We start from the raw sequence: 19,445 nt of genomic DNA, 5'->3' as shown, positions 1-19,445 counted from the left end.
AAGCATGTGAAAGCAAGCTAAATGAAAGTTTATTTGAAAAAAAGTAAAAGATAATCTTAGAACATAGTAGAGTCAATCAAACACAGAGATGACAAAAATGACATAAAATGAAAATATAGGTAATAAAAAAGTTTACAGTTCGCTCCAAATGCAAGTGGGAGAAAAGTCTGGTTACTCAAAATGTCCTTTGAAGGGGAAAAGAGGGCAGCTGATTGGTGAACATGTGTACTGTTAACTCAGCATGCGCTTATACTCATATTCAATCCATCAGTAACTGGTTTTTTTTGTAATTTAGAGTGAAAAAATCCAAACTCTGAATGTGTTGTATCTTTAAAAACAATTTAAATTAGCTAAACAGAAAGTTTTATACTTCTGACTCAACGAAGAGGTTAACGAAGTTTTCCAGGGTGATCAATGGGTTCTGAAATACTGAGAAATAAAATTTAGTAAATAAATTAATACACACATACGTATATATATAGTAATGCATGTATAGGTATATACTTAAATATATGTACACACATACACACAAATTATTATATATACACACACATTATTTCAGAAGGTGAAAACATTAACTAACAAATGAGAATTTTACCACAGTATTTCTTCCAGAGCAATTCAAACAAAACTGAAGCATACATGCTGTCTTAAATTCTTTATTATGAGCACTATAAAGTAATTGTTCTCTTCACTGTAGTATCAACTGACACCTGAAAGTTGAGCCTACAAATCATTAAGTCAAATCTCTTGTCTCAGACAGTGGCTTATGAGGGCAGTAGCCTGCATTTCAGCCTAAATGGGAGATTATCCCTGAAATAGATAATGGCCATTTTTTTCTGACAGAGACGTAGCGGAACCCTGAGATTACAGGAACATCCTTGTTTAATGGATGTAGGTATTGAGCCTCTAGTTAACCAAGATGCTAAAACTTTTTTCTTATAAGTGATGGCTTACATATCCTACCAACATGGAGACAGCTTCTTGGGTTGTTTTAAAGATTATTTTTGCAGGGCGATGGGGAAAACCCTTAGAAAATAATTTCTCATTAAATAAAAACTTGGTAACTGTGACATTACATCTTTGCATTGGAGATGCTGGCTAGCAGGAAAAAAAATCTGAGTGGAGGAAAAAGCACAGAACCTTAAGACATAAACCCCATAGATACTGCAAAAATGTGGAGGTTCTGAATTAAAATTATCATAGAATCATATAGAATGGTTTGGGTTGGAAGGGACCTTAAAGACCATCTAGTTCCAACCCCCTGCCATGGGCAGGGACACCCTTCACTAGACCAGGTTGCTCAAAGCCTTATCCACCCTGGCCTTGGACACTTCCAGGGATGGGGCATCCACAACTTCTCTGGGCAACCTGTTCCAGTGTTTTTTTCCTTTCTTTACTCACAGATGAAAGCATGCTTGATTGTACAGTCAGAAGGAATTTTAACAGTATCTGGGTCAGGCCCTTCTGTGATTTCCCCAGGGTTTAAGATATAGATGTTGAAGAAGAAAATTATTTTCTTACTTAAGCATTTGCCTCCTCAAAAACCATTAACACTGTGCCTAGAAGGTCTGTACCTACAACCTGAAAACTCCTTCAGCAAAGGTGCATCCAGATTCCTCTCCGCTCTCATGTGTGCAGCAGCAATTGAAGATTCTCAGTATCATGCTGCCGTCCAAGAATTGTTGTAACATTTCAGGTTACTGTTAAGGAAATTTCGAGTTCTCCTTGTATTTGCAGCTGCCAAATCTAAATATTACCTTGTTGGTGAATCACAGGTCCGATGGCAGAATACATCTATGAATTTTAATATCTGCTTTGCTCCACCATCTAACAACAAAGTGTTTCCTCTACTTGTGAAAGGCATTGCCAGGAGGAGCAGATAGTGCTTTCCCCCAGCGTACACTATGCAGTCATGCTGTTTGCTTGAAACAAGATTTTTCTCCTCCTAATAATATTTTCAGGCACAACTCTACTAGCACAGTTATTACGTCTATTCTTAGCAGTAGGAGGAGTAGCCTTTCACTAGTAATTGCAATTTCAGCATGTGTATTAACTACAGAGAAATCAGATTTGAGAAATCTCCATCTAAACGAAAACCTCGGGTCCTATTGATAAATAGTAAAGCTGCAATTTATCGTGAGCAAGGTAACTCAGTGCATTACCAGTGATAACTTTAAAAGCATTCTTAATACACCTCCATTTCTAGAAGAAGGTAACCTGTATCTACTGCGACTGTGTGTTCATGATCAGGCCAAAGACTGAATTAGAGAGTACTGCTGGCTTTTCCATCCTTCTATTTTTTTTCCCCCCCTCCTTTCCGCAGATGTACAAACCAATGGATCCTAAATTTTTTTTGAAGGATATTTAATCTAATTTCTATATCCCAATTTTCAAAATCCCAGTGTTCTGTGGCTTTTCATAACTAAGTCTAAGATTTAAGCGAATATCTCCTACAGTCTTTGACTACAGACTCTATTAAAATCTAATAAACTTGTTAAAGCTAGTTTCACTCTTAACGAAGTACATTTTCTGTTAGTGCCCAATTTCTGTTTGTGGCATACTTGATACTGTCCCATTTATGAAATCCATAAAGGACACTTTGATAGTTGCAAAGGAAACTCAAAGTGAAGAGTTTCTTGCTCTTTGCTATACAAGTTCCTCTCCCACATTCCCTTTTTAACTTCTTCAGCCATCTAAGGTTTACATGTTTCTGAGGCAGCATTTACACTGGCCTTCCCCTTCTGCTGTGGGATGTACTCTTGTATGCAGTAGGGAAGGGGCAGGCTAAACATCCCATGTTATTTATATATAGAGTCAAATGAAGATTGGCATAAGAACTCTGTACTGAGTGATTAAAGAGATGTCTGGCAAAAAGATTGTTACGATGAGAAACAAGAACATTAACTCTAGCAGTTATGAGAAAAAAGGACATGCTGTTATTGATGTCAATGTGCAATGTGCAACTGTGCAATGTATAACAACTGAAGCACTCAATTTTTTCAGCAAAAACATACTACAAATTGTTATGAATTAGCTTTCAGTAAGTCAACAGAAAGCATTCTAAGAGCACTCATAATAAACTTACATTATCTCTTTGTTTCTTCTTAACTAACCATGAATGTTGAATTAAATTTAACCCAACTTATTTCCAGGGTTAAAAGAAATATAAGTTAAGTCCATTACAAAAACAAAACCAAACAAAAACCTACTTACTTGTCGAGCTTCTCCTGTAACACAGCCAAAAACTCATAGCAATTCACAATGTTATCCGGCAGTCCAATGTTAAAAGCATGCTCTCTTGCCATATGATTAAGAAGGACAGATCTACAAAAGACATTCAAAAAGAACGTTACATATTTTTGAACACATACGGGAATTATTCAATTAGTGACTTGAAATACAAGTTGGCATAAAAGCCAACATGAAATAAACAGTAAGTGTTTCTGCCATTGCTAGAAAAAAAAGAAAGCAGCTTCATTGAAATAGGAAGTTTTCAATTTCAGCTCTGCTGAACATTCAGTAACATTTCAACTGCTTAATCCACATGCAAGAAATATAATCCTTTAAATGAAAATTACAATATAGTTTATTTTGACCCTCACTGTTAGCAAAGCTCATTTATTAACATGAATAAGCAAATCACATGTTTCAAACAACCGTCTTGAGAAACATTTAAAAAGCTGTTTGTCAGTCTTCTCTATGCTGGTTAACAAAGCAGAAATTCTTGGATGTGATATGCTCTTACATCAATATTGCTTCACACAGCACTAGCAACACAAACAGCATTCAGAAATATGCATGAACAAACATAATGGATGTTCAAATACAGTATTTTTCTAATAGATACATACTAGTTAATTCCTTAGGTGCCCGACATCTCTATATGACTCAGCTTTTGCTTTTGGGGACTACAGAAATATCCAAGTGTTGACACTGCTAAGCCTTGCTTTTACCATAGGCCAGGCATGATTTTCAAACCACATGTTCAGACCCAAGAGTAAAGAGGAGGATGAAGTTCTTGTGGGCTGAATGATGTGAACTGCACTACACCAGGCAATAAAGAGAGGACACACAGAGCATTGGGATCACTTGCAGGGACACGATCCCTGTTTCTTTTACCTTTCCAAAGTACCAGAAGTACCCATGCAAACAGACAGTCAGAGGTAAGACTCAAGTCTCTCCAGCTGAAACTGACTGACTGTGTATAAGCAAAATTTCATCGGAGCTAGCACTTGAATGCAATTTCTGCTCACACTTGACTGATGCTGCAAGCCACTCCATTCTCACTCTAATTTTCCTCTCCTCTTTTTCATTTAATCTTCAAATTCACACTGGTTCGGTGAGGTTTAAATAGAAATGTGTGTAACTGGATAGAAATATTTTTTAACAGTCATACTTGCTGAAACAGTTCTCCTTGCCACTAAAACAACTATCAAAAAACTGTCTCTCTTTAAAATGGCTCAGTTCCCAACTTCAGCTTACTGTGTAGTATAAAAAGTTGTACTGGAATAATCAAAGGATCGAAAAGTAAGTCAGGGTCTATTTAAAATGGTCCTGCAGTTGAAAGAAATTCTTAAACTATCCCCTAAAATTAATTCTGTCTTTTGCATCTTACCATGAGGCACTAACTGGTTTGGTGACATTAAAACCATAAACAAAGATGCTAGGCAGATATGACAAACAATAAACAAAAAGCAAATAGGTCAATAAACAAACCTGTTTCCTGTGAATTCTTGATCGCAGAACATGCACCTACTATGAAAACTGGTGTCGTATCTCTCTTGCTGTTGCTGTTCTAGAATTTCTCTCTATGAAAAGAAACAGGTACAGTTATTCAGACAATACATAAGAATCATTCAATCACACAGCTTATTATACCTCTTTATCTTTACTGGTAACAATGAACATATAAAATTAAAATGTGCTGCTGACACGAACCAGACGCCGGTATTTTTTGAGGGTGGGTTCAAACAAAAATTGCAAGGTTTTTCATAGGCAGGATGTGCTCCAGTCAAGTTCCAGTAAAATTCTCCTAATATTACACCAGGTGCATGGAAAGAAATAGAATCCACAGTGATAATTTACATAGCTATTTAAATGATTCTGTATACAACATATCAGTTTATTGTTTCTACTTATGGTTCAGATTTACCTCTGGTATCAGTGAGCATGTTTATGGGTAACTACATAACGCTCAGTGGAATGATAAATTCAGTTTTACATAGCTAATTGCAGGCAATCTAGAGGACTTCTCATAATATGGGAATTATGACAAGAGCCCTGGCAGTTTCTGCAAGGAGCTAGGGCACATACTAAATTCAGGGAAAAGGAGAAGCTGATTGCCTTTACCACTGGTCCTGTTTATTGTAGAGCAATAGGCTAGGCTAGACACTTTACAACACAACACAATTTTCCTAACAACAACGAAATCATGCAGCAGGCAATTTTCTCTGGTGCTGTATAACTACATCAGCAGTGCAGTTATACTGTAGAATTACTGTACACTTCAGATGGAAAGGCAATGAGGTGCTTGGATTAAAATTTAGCATATTTTCACTCCAGCAGTTACCCTGTACTTGTGTTTTAAGTACCGATAACTGGTGAAGGATTTATTTTCTGTGCAACACAGAGGTGCTACTGCTTGCTTTCTGACATTTGGGATCCTGACTGAATTTCTTGGGGGATTTTCTCAATCTCTTTATCTCCTTAGAGCTTGCAACAGTGGAGCTTTGTGTTTCTCACCTACCTCTTTAGTAACTCTTCTGTGTGGATTAAGGCCCAAAATTGCCCATAGTCTACATCTAAATTCACACTTGGCTATACCTGATGGATAAGCTCCATAGAAGGCAGAAAAGAAAGAAAAAGAAAAGAAAAAAAAAGGGAACCCTCCCCCCCCAAACAAACAAAAACCCAAACCCAAAAAGAAGTAAGACCAATGCTTGAGCTTTTGTCATTATAGGTCCAAATGTGTCCTGCAGCATGGATGGGCTTGTGTGGGTCTACCGCACCACATCCTGTCACCAACTGAGAGATGGCAGTAGGCTGATATTGGTCAAATAATTGTTCTGTTGATTTTTTTTTCACAAGAGCAGCATGCTGTATCCAGTGCGGGGCAGTGGGATGAAAAGGGTGCCTGCTGGAGAGTGCAGGAGCATGCCACACCTGAGTTACGTGTGGCCTAAGGCCAATGGATACTGTGGGGGATGGCACCGTGCCTTAGCCCATTCTAGGGCCCATAGTCAACCACACAACTAGGGAGCTGTAGCTGTTGACACATCAGCTAAGAGCCTGTTACTCTAAAAATGCAGATCCTGGGGCTTTTTTTTTTTTGCTTTCATACTATTTTGGTGTATATTTCATGTTGGAGTCATGCTTCGCAGCGCCTACTCAAACTGCAGGCCATATCTGCTCACGTCCTGCTGCCTTATGCAAAACGTCAACTAAGGGAAATATAAATTCCTGTTTTTCAGGGCTAATTCCGAAAAGATAAACAGAACATAACACATCTTATGAGAGCCCTTCAGAAGAGACGCAATTAAGTAAAGATATCTGTCTGCTCCACACGGGCAGTGAACATCCCACAGTATGTCAGTAAGAACTGGGGCTTTCTGTGATGCTTGTAGCTGTCACCTCTCTCCCCTCAGCAGCACGTCTGACCCAGTTGGCTAACCTTGAGTTTCAAACCATCTGTGTCTAGTTTATATACTTTGTAAAATACAGTAGCAACATCTGAAAGGAAATAAAAAGATACTGTGTACAATTCAAACATTAAGACAGCAACCTCCATCCTCCCATTAATGATATTTCCACGTAGCTTCCTAATTGTACTCTAGCAGGAGGAGAGAAAAATGTTCTGCAATATTTGGCTGCCTAACTCCAGATTCCCACCTCACACAAATTGCTTACTGGAACCCTGTTGAGCTGCTGCTCCCAGTGATGCCTGAGGTGGAAGAAAAAAGAAGAGTACTGTATTCTCCACATAGACTGTGCTCCTGCTTCTCTGCTCTCTCACCCTTCCCATTTCCTCCTACACCAGCACACTCGTCAGCCGGGAAGCTTTGACTAACCCAGCATCGTTCCTTTATCAATTTACTCAGAGTTAAAAAAATATTTTCCAAGGTAGACACAAATCTTGGCATCGTTCATTGCTAGAGGGAACTTTTCCAGCCAGAAAGCAAATCTGGTTCTGGCACAGGTGAGGAATTAAAAGTACTGGTTAGTCAAGTACAGTAAAACAAGAGGGCTGCTCTTATTCCCTACAGGCATTTCCAACCCTCTGCTTCATTGCCGAGACTCTGAAAGGACAACAGTAGTTACAGTAACTTGCATAAAACTTCTGAGAATTTTCTGAGTGAAGCCCTAGAAGTGGTGATGGAAGTCAAGTTTAAACTGATATTCTGAGGCAGGAAATAAGTAATTTACTTTAATACCTGCACCAGTTTCCAACCCCTTTGAATTTCTGCGGATGTTAGCATTAATTCATGGTTGATACTAAGAAAAAAAAATACCAAAAATATTTCAGACATGAAGATTTTCCAAAACTTTTTTAGGATACTGCACCATATCAACGTGTCAGAGAATGAGAGGGCAGTCACTTGAGGATAAAGCACATCAATTATTTTTCTTTTTCCATTATAGATAAAAGAATTAAGCATAGATAGAAAAGGTAATCCAAAACACAAAAAAGTTGTTTTTACCAGCACGATCATTTTTAAATATACCAGCACACTAAATCGCTAATACAAAAGAAATTTTATCATTTGCATGACAATTTGTAACCTGGAGTCTAGAAAAATGGTCCACAAATTCATGATGCTCAGTTTGAGGTTGTAAGGAGTACAGACTGTCTCCTAGGAGGTGGTAATTTAAAATGTGCCTGGAAAAAGATGTGTCTGTTCCTCTCCTGGGAAGCAATATTTTGGAAGAAATTACCCAATTTTTTAAGACGCACTTAAGCACGATGCATCAGCAAGTATTCACACTGATAATGAGTAAAGGTGGAAAACGCATACTAGCAGCTAGTAAGCACTTTTCCCTAAACAATTACTTTGTCTCTGGTCTCTAGCTCAAGAGACACCCAAGACATATAAAATGCCTTCCAAAGGAAAGACTGAAAACTAACTCTATTGAATGCCAAAGGCTATGGACTCAGGACAACTAGTTTTATGGCACATCAGATTTTTTTGATATTGGAATTCCTGTTATCCTTCCCTCCAACAGATACTGCATCCCAGGTGCACTCCTTTACTAACAAGGCCCTCATAAATAATTTACATAGCTGTTTAAATACATGTCTTGGATCACTGGCATAGAACAACCATTCACAACTAGAATTCAGCACAAGTCTTGCTGCTTTTATTTCCAATGTGAAGGAAGAATTGTTGGTAAAATTTTGCCTGTTTTTTATAAACTACATCAGTCAGCCTAACAAAAAAATACTTCTTTCTTCTCCAAACCCTGTCTCTTCTATAATCATAGCACTTCTGAGAGATAGGAAATTAAGGCAGAATGTACTTCTCTAGCTCTAAGATACAGGCAGATTACACTATGTAATTTGGGACAAGATCATGCAGTGAATTTGTGACCACAGTGAGACCTGAACTTATCATTCCTCAGTCCAGGAATCTGCTTGTGCAGTGGAGGATGGATTCTGCAGTTCAGTCTGTAAAATCAAGGTGACAGCAGTGTCTTCTTTTCTTTAAGACTTTCAGGGAAAAAAAAATATTACTGCCTGACAAGGCAAAGTGCAAAGTCTCTGTTCCAAAGACTTAAGCATACAAGTAGTCTCAACTTTAAGTATTGTGTTTCAGTACTGGCTGGACTGGGGCAAGAACATTTTGTATTTTGGGGTTCTTGTTGGCATTTGCCTTGCCAGTTCTGGTTCTTTGTTCTCATCCTTTCTAGGCAGGAGACTAGAAAGACAGTACATTTTACAAATGATCACTTAAGAGATGTTCCAATGAAAGCTTTTTATAAATGGTGCTATGCCCTCTTGGGAGGTGGTTTGCCTAAAGATGTTATTTTGAATAGGAAACTTCGTAACTGTTGCAGTGTGAAGGACTCAAATGTGAGCAGTCAGCCGCACTGTTGTGAAGCGTGCATGATCACAAGCCACATTCCTTCTGTTATGATAACGGACTCATTAATACCACTGAAATCAGAGTGTCTGCCTGGGAAATAAGGTACTACGAGAGAGAACAATGTGGGTGTGAATTTGGATGTAAATAATATAAGATAGAGACATCTGAGTAAGAATATGTATTTTATCAAGCTCTCTTAGGTGATCTTTTAAACACACTGTGTATCTTTAGTTGTAGTTTCTTCCAATTTAAATAAGAGTTACATTTCCTTGCTGAGTGCTCACAGGAACTATCTATTGCTGTAGGCAAAGGAAGCAAGTGAAACAGATTCTGGTTTAAAAACAAAGCAAAACAAAAAAATCATGCTGACAGATCACAACAAGCAGCTGCTTATACATGTTACTGGCAATAGAACAAACCTGCACAGTACACTGAGACAAAGACTAGGACTGGTGTTACCTGAGACATGCTACTGTCCTTAAAAACTTGCCAAGCACATTATTTGACAATTATATACACCATTAGGATAAACTACTTTTGGAGTAAGACAATTACATTTGATTTTGTGAGTACAGTTTCCTCGAAGATTGACTGATGAGCTTGAGATTGTGCTTGTAGCTGCTACAGAGGAAAAATATTTCTGAAGAGTCACAGTATCAGAAACTTCATGTTTTGCTAAAGACCTGCAATCTTACCTATGTATCAATAACTTGTCTCCTAACTTCTATATTCAGCTTCTTTCCTTACTGATCACTCTATTCAGCTCTTCCACTTCAAACAGTACTCTCTTGCCTCTCGAGTACAGAAAAAAACTCAACTTCCAATTCTGTAATCATTATCATGTCCTCTCCAATGTTACCTCAAGAAGAGTGCCTTTTCTTTAATATTATCAGAGATGTCTCTTGGAGAAGCCCTTCACAAAAGAAGCTTAGCTGTAAGGTGGATGGAAATACAAAGAATTCATCAGGATTGGACCTCCAGTCTGCAGAACTCTCCACACTTCTGAAGCCAGCTGTCACACCAGCCAACATACATGTGTTTACTGATTACTTTGTACGCCTTTCCCTCTCATCCAGTGAGTATGAAAATTCATAGTTCAGGAACATCATAAACAGAGCTCCGCTGGCTAGACAGAGAGTCTAGACATGCTAGACTGGCATGTCAAAGACTAGTCACTAAGGAATAAAGGATGATGGCATTAGAGACCCTCTTTTGGGACAGATGAGAGGAAAGCAATAGTCCTGTAACCTGCTATCATCCAAGGTATGCTGCCTATCTGGTAATGAAACTGAGAGTTCAGGAACATCATAAACAGAGCTCCGCTGGCTAGACAGAGAGTCTAGACATGCTAGACTGGCATGTCAAAGACTAGTCACTAAGGAATAAAGGATGATGGCATTAGAGACCCTCTTTTGGGACAGATGAGAGGAAAGCAATAGTCCTGTAACCTGCTATCATCCAAGGTATGCTGCCTATCTGGTAATGAAACTGAGAGTGCTCCTTTTTTTTATTCCTGACTTTTTAGTAGATACTTAGGTAAGATGTTACTACAAAACTCTCTAAACAAGAATGAGGTAGAAAAAGGGACAGGTAGTGTCTTCCTCAATCTCTTCAGCTGAGTTCAAGGCACAGGCATAGATCCACATGTACTGGAAGTGAACACAGAGCTATGGAAACAGTGATAAAATAGGGAGCACTTAAGAATATCATCATATGGGTGGGGAATCAAAAGCTACCAATCAGCCCCCTGACAAAGACAAGAAAGAATATCTTAGGACATCGGCTTGTCAGCTAAGCGGGAAGACTTGAAACTAAGTTTGAAAGGTCAGTTACAAAAACCCCAGAGAGAAATAAGACCGAATGGAAAAACAGGAAGTTGGGAAGAAAAGGGTGGTGGTTGGGGAGGGAAGGATGTATGAAGGAAACCAGGTTGAACAATCTACTGAACCACAGATCCTAGGCAGACTGAATGAGTACAAACACCAAAGTATAACTTAACCGGCCTTATAATGAATTGGCAAAAGTCTCAGGTTTGTAATACAAGTGTTATCAATTTATTGTGAAACCTTTGAGGTACATTCTCCTGACTCTTGTTTTGTATGGAAAGTTGCCTCTTAGGAATAGGGAAAATGGTTTTTTTTGCACCTTAACCTCAATTCCAGCCTAATCTGCAGCTCAGGTTCTAAGTGAACAGTGTGAATAACTAACTGGGATGGCTATAAGGGATTGTTCCCCTAACTCTGTGTCCCACTTGCTCTTAGGTTCTTCCTCTCTTCCTTATTGCTCCTCTTCTTGAGCTGACTTGGCTACTGAAGCGATACGGGCTCAAACCTACACTTGAAGAGGCTGCAATTAATGACAGGTCAGATAATTCAGGCTTTGAAGGGTACGATGACACTGGTGTAGAAGACATTCTTACAACTTGTTCAGGAAGCTGAGTCAATTTTTAAAGGGATGAAGAGTTTCATGATATGATGAAAACTAAGTAACTATGCAAAGATGCATGTGAAGAAAAAGAGGATTGAAATGACAGTGGACATGTTCCACAGGCTGCCAAGCTGAAGAAGGAGAAAGGTGAAGCTTATCTGAACTAAGATAAGCAAAAGAGGATAGAGACAGGCTAACACAGCAAAACAGAACAGTAAAAAACAAACTCCCCCTGCCCCTAAATACATTATAAATAAATGGCAAAGAAAAGCAGAGATCCATTACTTAATGTAGGAAGAGACCAAACACAGACAAAAGAGGAATGCTTGCAATATTCATGGCTTCAGTCTTTGCAGGAAAGCTTAATAATGTCACAACGTGAAACCAAATGCATTTAAAACAAAAGAAACAATGAACTGACACCAGAAGAGGGTAAGAAAGAGTTAAAAGTTGGATGTTACATGTATTCAGATCTGACAGAATTTCCCAAGAGTCATTATGGAATTAGATAAAACAATTTCTGACCATTAGTGTGACAACTCTTCAAAAACTCATGGAGGATGGGCATAGTGCCAGAGTACTTGACAAAAGCAACTAAATACAGAACTTAGGGAAGGCAGGACCTACAGAATTTCAGATGTAGGTATTAACATGCTGACGTTATCAGCTACTCTGTAAAAACTTCCGGTGCTGCAATTACCTTAAATAAGGTAGTACCTCGACCCCTTCCAGTGCATAGCTTCAACTTCTAGAACCTTGTCTCGGCTTAAGCTTGTGACAAACTGGGGATCATACAAACAGCTCATCCTGAGAAACTAGTATAGCTGAGTAGTCTAAACATCCCTGTGTCCCTCTTTCAGTTTTGGTGAAGATTCCTCTTCCGGGTCTATCTACTGCAAGGAACAGTAACCTCTTCACCTAAAACTACCCGTCACATGACAGGAGAATAGTTATAAACATGACAGCCAGACAAGGTCAGTGCTGTGGTAGGAAGTTGTAACTGTAACTGCCTAGCACAATACAGTGTATTTTCAAATACAGTGTATTTTCAAAAAATAGGTTTGGGCTTTTAACATTTTTTAGAAAAGTCTTAAAGATAAGCCCAAGTGGCTTATATTGACATTGCCTGTCCTAGTATCTCAGGTTTTGCTGCCAGGACTTCCTTGACTGGTACTGCTTCACAACTACGACTTCTTTGTCAAGACCGTATTTTTCCAAAAGACCGTATCTGTTTTGTGTTACATAGCCTTGCCAGCTATTTCAGCAAGTTGTGCTCTCTAACCTAGTTCAGGCTCATTCCTTGGCCTCTCTCAATACATCACAGTCACCATAATGTCTCTGCATGACATCCACCTTGGCTAGCTCCCCTGCTGCAATACAGCCTGAAATATTCCTAAACTGGAGTTTCAAAACTGCAAAATGAAATGCTTCAGCTAGCATATTTTAAAGACAACATTTGTCCTTGTTTGGGCTTGCTGCTGGAGACAGCAGTTAGGATTCAAAGGCTGCAGAAAAACCACCAAAAGTTGTATAGTTCTGGTCTTTATTCTGTGCAACTCACATGAGCCCATTTGCCAGCTCACTCTTAATTGCTGGACTTGTCTGGAGGTAAAAGACTTTGCAAAGCAAAATAACTATTTAACTTGCAAGTCAACACTCAGATTGCAGCAAAAGGAAATGGAAAAGTAAACAGACTTTATTGCTGTAACTAAAGTGGTGACTGCATCAGCCCCAACTACAGCTGCAGTTTGATTTCACAAAATCCTTCTGTAAAAACTGAAGATACAATTCTGATATTTAGAAGGGCTAATAGCAAAGGCTATTTCACACCAAAGTAAGAATTCATGCTCTTTCTTTTCTAATTTAATTACTCTGACAAATAAAATCAGCACTTGCACTGAGCTAATTCCTGCTCTCTTTTCTGAATTTGAGGGAACATCTATTTGCAGAAGAGATGAGACAGCTCACCTGCCAAGAGATTCTGCACTCCCTTGACACTGGTGGTGGAGAGAAGGCCTAGCTAGAATAGGACTGCATACCAAAAAACCTCCACAATCACAGAAACAAATGCCCTTTGAAAAAAAAAAAAGGTACAGTCCAATCTGTAGCAGCCATGAGTTACTATTACAACATTATATAGAAACATTAGCACTCTTTCCTTCCTCAAAGCCACCAACAACATGATATACACTTGGGAGATGAACATCATTGTGACACTGCATGCCAACATGCAATGTTCAAGATGTCTGAACCTCAAGGGCATTGTGGGACACTGGAAGAAGTATAAAAAAGTGCAGCAATGATGTACAGTGAAGAACCATCAAATAGACAGCATTCTTATCATTGAATCACTAAATCAGTGATGTTGCAAAGGACCTTTTGTGATCAACTAGTCTCAAGCACAGTCACTTAGAGCTGGTTGACCAGGTCTGTGTACTGTTGTGTTTTGAATATCTCCACAGGTGGAGACTCTACAACCGCTCCAGACAGCTTGTTCTAGTGTCTGAGCACCTCCATAGCAATAGTGTTTTCTTGTTTTCAGACAGAATTTCCTGCTTTTTAATTTTTGTCCATTGCCCCTTGCCCTGTTCGGAGTCTTTAGTTGAATGCTGATTATGTACAGCCTTGTTATAGAAACGTAGGGCTGGTACCTTACCAACCAGGTAAGGTAACAAAAGAAACAGCATAACAAAGCATTAAAAGGCATGTATTTACAATTCCCAGGACAGAACTGCCAGCAGTAAACCGAGGAGCATATTTATGTCAGGACCTAAAGGCTTGCTGGCAAGTCACCTGTACTGTGCAGAAGACTGCATCCTAACACGAGGAGACACTGACAACAAGGCTGCTATGTATCCCATAACATTCATTTTTTAATTAGCCCCACAGGAGAAGCAGTCTTAAGATGTGTATTTCAAACAAGAAAACAAAGCAAAACAAACAAACAAACCAACCCAAACAAGTGGTCAACAACATGGACTAAAACTCACAGAAGCTGAAGTCAGCAAGAGCTTAACGTGAAGGACCACGCATTCAGAACTGACAACTCTGAAAACGGTATGAGCAGTCTATCACACGTAGTTGCCATCACCAAGCAAGAAGAACCAGAGGAGTTCCTGAGGACCCAACAGCCAGCATTTCTGGTCCTTTGCATCTCACAGAAACTGTCCACAACACTGGACACACTTCCTCCACTTGTGCACTGTGCTGCTTGCCAGTATGCAGGTGTGAATTAATGAAATCTTAGTGTGAATGCACTAAAACCACTTGCTTGAAGATTTTAGTAAATAAGTATCACTTTCTCTTTTCACAGTATCGCTCACTGAGTTTTATTTTGCTAATTTCCTTACATGCATATCATTACACAAAAGATAGTGTGTCAATGCATTGCAGATTCTTGCAAGAAAAATGTTCAGCACGCTCAGCCTTTTTCAGTGCTCTCAGCATATTTTCCACTCGTGTGGAACACTGACATACAACCTGTAAATTTATTCCAAGGAAAAATCTATAAATGAGGAGTTTGTGTATGTTTGTGTAGCCGCTAGGGAAATGAGCTTAAAAAACCCATGAAAAATCAGAATTTTGCAGTCTAGCAAAAAATGTTTTCATTTAAAAATGCCCACTAAGTTATCATACATTACACTTACAGAACTGTCTACCTCAAAAAAATGAAACAACAGTAATTTCTTACCAGTCTCTTTTGCTGAAGCTGTTCTCTAAGTAATCTGTCTTCTGGTAAAACATCACATAGAAGAAAATAATTGTCCTGTTCTTCTGTAAGAGATTAGGAAGTGTGGGTAAGGGATGGGAAGTTGCAGATGCTTTGATATTTCTGGCATATAATTTGCTAAACCTTTGGAATGTGTTAAGAATATGAGAATGTGGTTTTTAATCTATAAAAGGTATTCATAATTTAATGAAACATTCTTAAATATTTGTATAAACATAGTTAGAAGACTTTTACATCATTTATACTTCAGTATAAAGATATGTCTTGCACAAGTTTTACCCTTTACCAGCTTTATTCTTTATTATGATGGTTCTTCTGGAGACACAAAGCAATTTTAATCATTTATATTGGTCACAGTATAATGTCAGCCTGAAAGAAACATGAAATCACTTTTAATTTTACCTTGCATGTGGAATTTTCAGTTATTTCCCTGAGTAATTGCCAGTTTTCAGTAGTTATCATTTGGTATACCATTCCCTTGCCCTGAGATTTTACCATCAGATCTCATTCCATCTGCAGATACATGCCACAACTTTTTATTAACACACACTGAGACTTGCCTAATTTACATTTCTACTCATGTGTTTTACCCATATTTTATGTTCACTAACTCGTAAAAACTATTTATGTTCATATACAATTTAATAATAAACCAGATCTTATTCAAATGAATTACCTTAAAGTTACTGAGCATGTAAGAAAATATAGAAAAACTTATAAAAATATTTTACATTTGGAAGTTGCTTATTTATTAATCAAAGGGTTATGTGGTAGGTGAACTGAGACCATTATTAAGTCTTTTACAATTTTAAACTTGCTAGATTTCAGCCTTTTCCATCTTTTTATACAGAAGCCTGTGTGAAGAAGAGAATCCCCCTGATTCCTGAGCTATCAAATTTGAAGGAGATAGCCATTAAAATTAGCAAATTTGTTAAAAAGAAACAATGAACTATTCTCATTGTTCTCTGGCAGGACTAGTGATGGTTTATAAATATAGCACACTGGCATTCAGGTGCTTGATTCACAATTTTCAAACTGAGAGGTGAGCGTTAAAATTTCAGAAGCAAAACCACATGTATGTTAGAGAAATGCAATTATGGTCTTTGGAGTGATTTTCATGTTTTCTAGGACTGTTTTTCTTAAACTTAATTTGAATAATTAAAACAATTTATTTTCATCCATTTTGTACTCAGTTTCCTCTTCCACCCATCTCTGACACTGGCTGCATGCATTTCTTCCTCTCTTTTAAGGTCTCCATGCAGAATTATGATTCTATTAGATTAGATACCAGGAAAAAGTTCTTCACAGAGAGGGTGGTGAAGAACTGGAACAGGTTGCCCAGAGAAGCTGTGGATGCCCCATCCCTGGATGTCTTCAAGGCCAGGCTGGATGAGGCTTTGAGCAACCTGGTCTAGTGGAAGGTGTCCCTGCCCATGGCAGGGGGGTTGGAACTAGATGATCTTTAAGGTCCCTTCCAACCCAAACCATTCAGTGATTCTATAACGTAGCAGAACAGTGGGGTATGGTCTTTGGTCTTGTGTTGGAGCCCAGAAAACGTCAGTCTTTGTACCCCTGCAGTGAAGATACTGTCTCCTAATACTCCTGGGGCAATAAGCACTGACGCTGAGGAAGGGAAGGGCAACTGGGCTCTGCTGTCCAGGAAAGTTAGCAGCATTAGCAGGTGTTGGTGGACAGGGTGAAGTCAGAAAAGACTGCTCACTGGGAACGTTTCTCCACGTTTCTGGAAGGACTGTCACCAGTTACTTATGCAGTGGGTACCAAAGCTTCCACAGCCATGATGTAAGCAGCACCGCTTCAAGGCCTTGATTTGCAACTGGCCCGAATTCAGCACTGCATTTAGGCATGTATTGAGCTCATCCTCGCTCAGCACAGTGCTGAAGCACGTGTTGCAATCCTTGGAAAAGGTAAGTTTAAATATGTGGTTAAGAGTTAAACGTTACTTCTGTGGTTTTCTGACCTGGTGTCAGATTACTTCACCCTTGGCTGATCAAAGCAGCAGTATATGCCAGAAATTATCACATAATCTGGCCAACAGAGAGCAAGCAAGCAGTGTACTTACCTAATGGAGCTTCTGAATTTGTCCTTATCACACTACAAAAGTCTGTGATCGGCTGCTCTGCAAACCTCTTCTTCCAGTACAAGATGTATCTTTAAAAATAAGGGGGAGATGACTAGTGAAAAATGAAACATCAAAAAAAGTTGATTGTGTCTCTTTTTTTTATCCTCTAAATTCTTAAGTATTGTGGTTTTGTTTGTTTTGTTTGTTCTAAATTCCTGTTTCTGTTTTTAATTCCTTTAACCTAGTCTTCCAATTAATTAAATTCATTCAGCTTCATTAAAACTGGTTTTAACCACCCTGTCAATGTGAAGAACTCAGTAAGCCAGATTTGCATTAGCTTTACATGAACACTATGACCTATTCACATCTTGAGACAGAAATGCCACTCAGATGCATCTTTACTGAAAAGATATACTACAGAGTATTCCCAAACTCCCAAAATATTGTGGTCTCTGTTCTGAGAGATGCAGACAGGGATCTGAAACTCGGTAAAAACACAAACTTGGCAAAAGTGAGGTTTTGGCAGGTCTCCTGTGGAGTTACAGTGAAAGCTGTAGCGTGGCAGACAACTAGAAAGGCAGAAAAATGAAGTCCCCAACCACCTGCGGGTGGGACAGCAGACAGAATAAGGAAAGCCGTAAACACATCTTGAAGGTTTAACCCATCAACCACAGTTGTTCAGAAACATTCTTGTACGTTATTGTATTACAGCTGCATTAATAGACCCCAACTGAGATTAGGTTCCCACTGAACTAGAAGTTGCTGTCTAACCAAGAAGAAATCATCACCTTCAATTATGTGATGAAGGGAAAGAAGCAATCCTTGTGCTAATTATTCAGAATTATATCTTACTACATATTAAGATATGTTCAGAATATACCTTACTATAAAAAAATGCTTAAGTGCATGCTTGTATTTATACTTATGACTCATGTGTGACATAAATCACGTAATGGTAAGGCAAAGGCTAATTATTCAATGAAAGCTTCCTGTTGACATGCCATCAAATTAGGAAAAAATCATAAAAAACCCCAGATATCATTAATAGGAGAACATTTCTAAGTAGTTGTCGCTTTTAATACTTGTGCAATCAAAGTTTACTTGCCACAGCTAGCACATCCCATGGTGGTTCATATTCCCTCTCTTTACCCTATCTTATTATAAGAAGGCTTCAACTGCAGCAGCCGAGGGATCACCATGTATTTGTTTCTGCTAACTTTGACATGGGGAGGACCTACCTCCGGTACAGCAGGCAGCTAAGCACAGTGAAGCCAGCATGCATGCCTGGAGCTCATTCAGAGGCATCATTAGATGTCAGTAAGTGAGAGGTGAGCATTTTGTTGTCCCCTGCCTGCTCCACTGTTCATAATGCACAATGAAACACTCTTGCTGCTACACAGAACCCTAAGTCTTCCAGAATAAGTCATCCTTGAGCTTTTTAGGACATAAACGTGCAAATGAAGGGATTTCAAGATGTCATTTAGTCTATCCCCTGCACTAAAATAAATGAACACCGTTCAGACAAACTCACCTAACCATAACCGTCTATGCCAATGAAGCTTACTGTTAAGGGATTTCATACCCAAACAATCAATGATCAAATAAATCCAATGCCTTGTCATACTTCCAGGGAGAGAGACAATGAGTGATCAGTGCCCATGAGTGATCATGTCCAATCATGCAGTGGAACCTTATTCCCCCTTATCTCTTCCCCTTGCCCTAATGCCAACTTACCTTTATTCTTACAAGTGGTTTGTTTTTTTTTTTTATTTTTTTTTTTAAAGTTTTACATTAGCATTGCTCTTCTCTGGATTCTCCACATCCTGTTGTTCTTGTCAAGAAATATATAAGACTGATTGTAACTCGTTGCTAAATATAAAAAAACCCCTGTTTCCACAGTTGTTTAACACCTCAGATGATACTTACTTTTTTTGTGCATAGTATTAGACTATTTTACTGATATTCAGTACAGCAAATAAGAGAAGGTACACTTCACAGTAACAACTCTATCATTTCACATCCTGGGGCCACTTTCAGTAAGATCTGGCTACCTTCCAATTGCATTAGCAGCAAAAAAATCTAAATTGACATTTTCTTGAAAATGTGATTTTAAAATACATTTCTA

At 38.6% G+C, this 19,445-nt stretch overlaps 1 protein-coding gene across 1 annotated transcript in view; it reads right to left on the bottom strand.

Moving 5' to 3' along the window:
* The window catches only part of ZNF277 (zinc finger protein 277), a gene marked incomplete at its 5' end in the record, with an annotated part of 28,768 nt that extends 11,357 nt beyond the window's left edge, over positions 1-17,411 (bottom strand). The window contains 4 exon segments of the mRNA XM_010157112.1: positions 3,217-3,327; positions 4,720-4,811; positions 15,202-15,284; positions 17,321-17,411. Coding sequence (XP_010155414.1) covers positions 3,217-3,327; positions 4,720-4,811; positions 15,202-15,284; positions 17,321-17,411 — 377 coding nt within the window.
* Between the last annotated feature and the right edge of the window lie 2,034 nt (positions 17,412-19,445).

Source organism: Eurypyga helias, unplaced genomic scaffold (genome assembly GCF_000690775.1).
Source record: "Eurypyga helias isolate BGI_N326 unplaced genomic scaffold, ASM69077v1 scaffold16288, whole genome shotgun sequence".
Taxonomy (NCBI): domain Eukaryota; kingdom Metazoa; phylum Chordata; class Aves; order Eurypygiformes; family Eurypygidae; genus Eurypyga; species Eurypyga helias.
The sequence above is the reverse complement of the archived record's forward strand: the minus strand, read 5'-3'. Positions and strand labels throughout refer to the sequence as shown.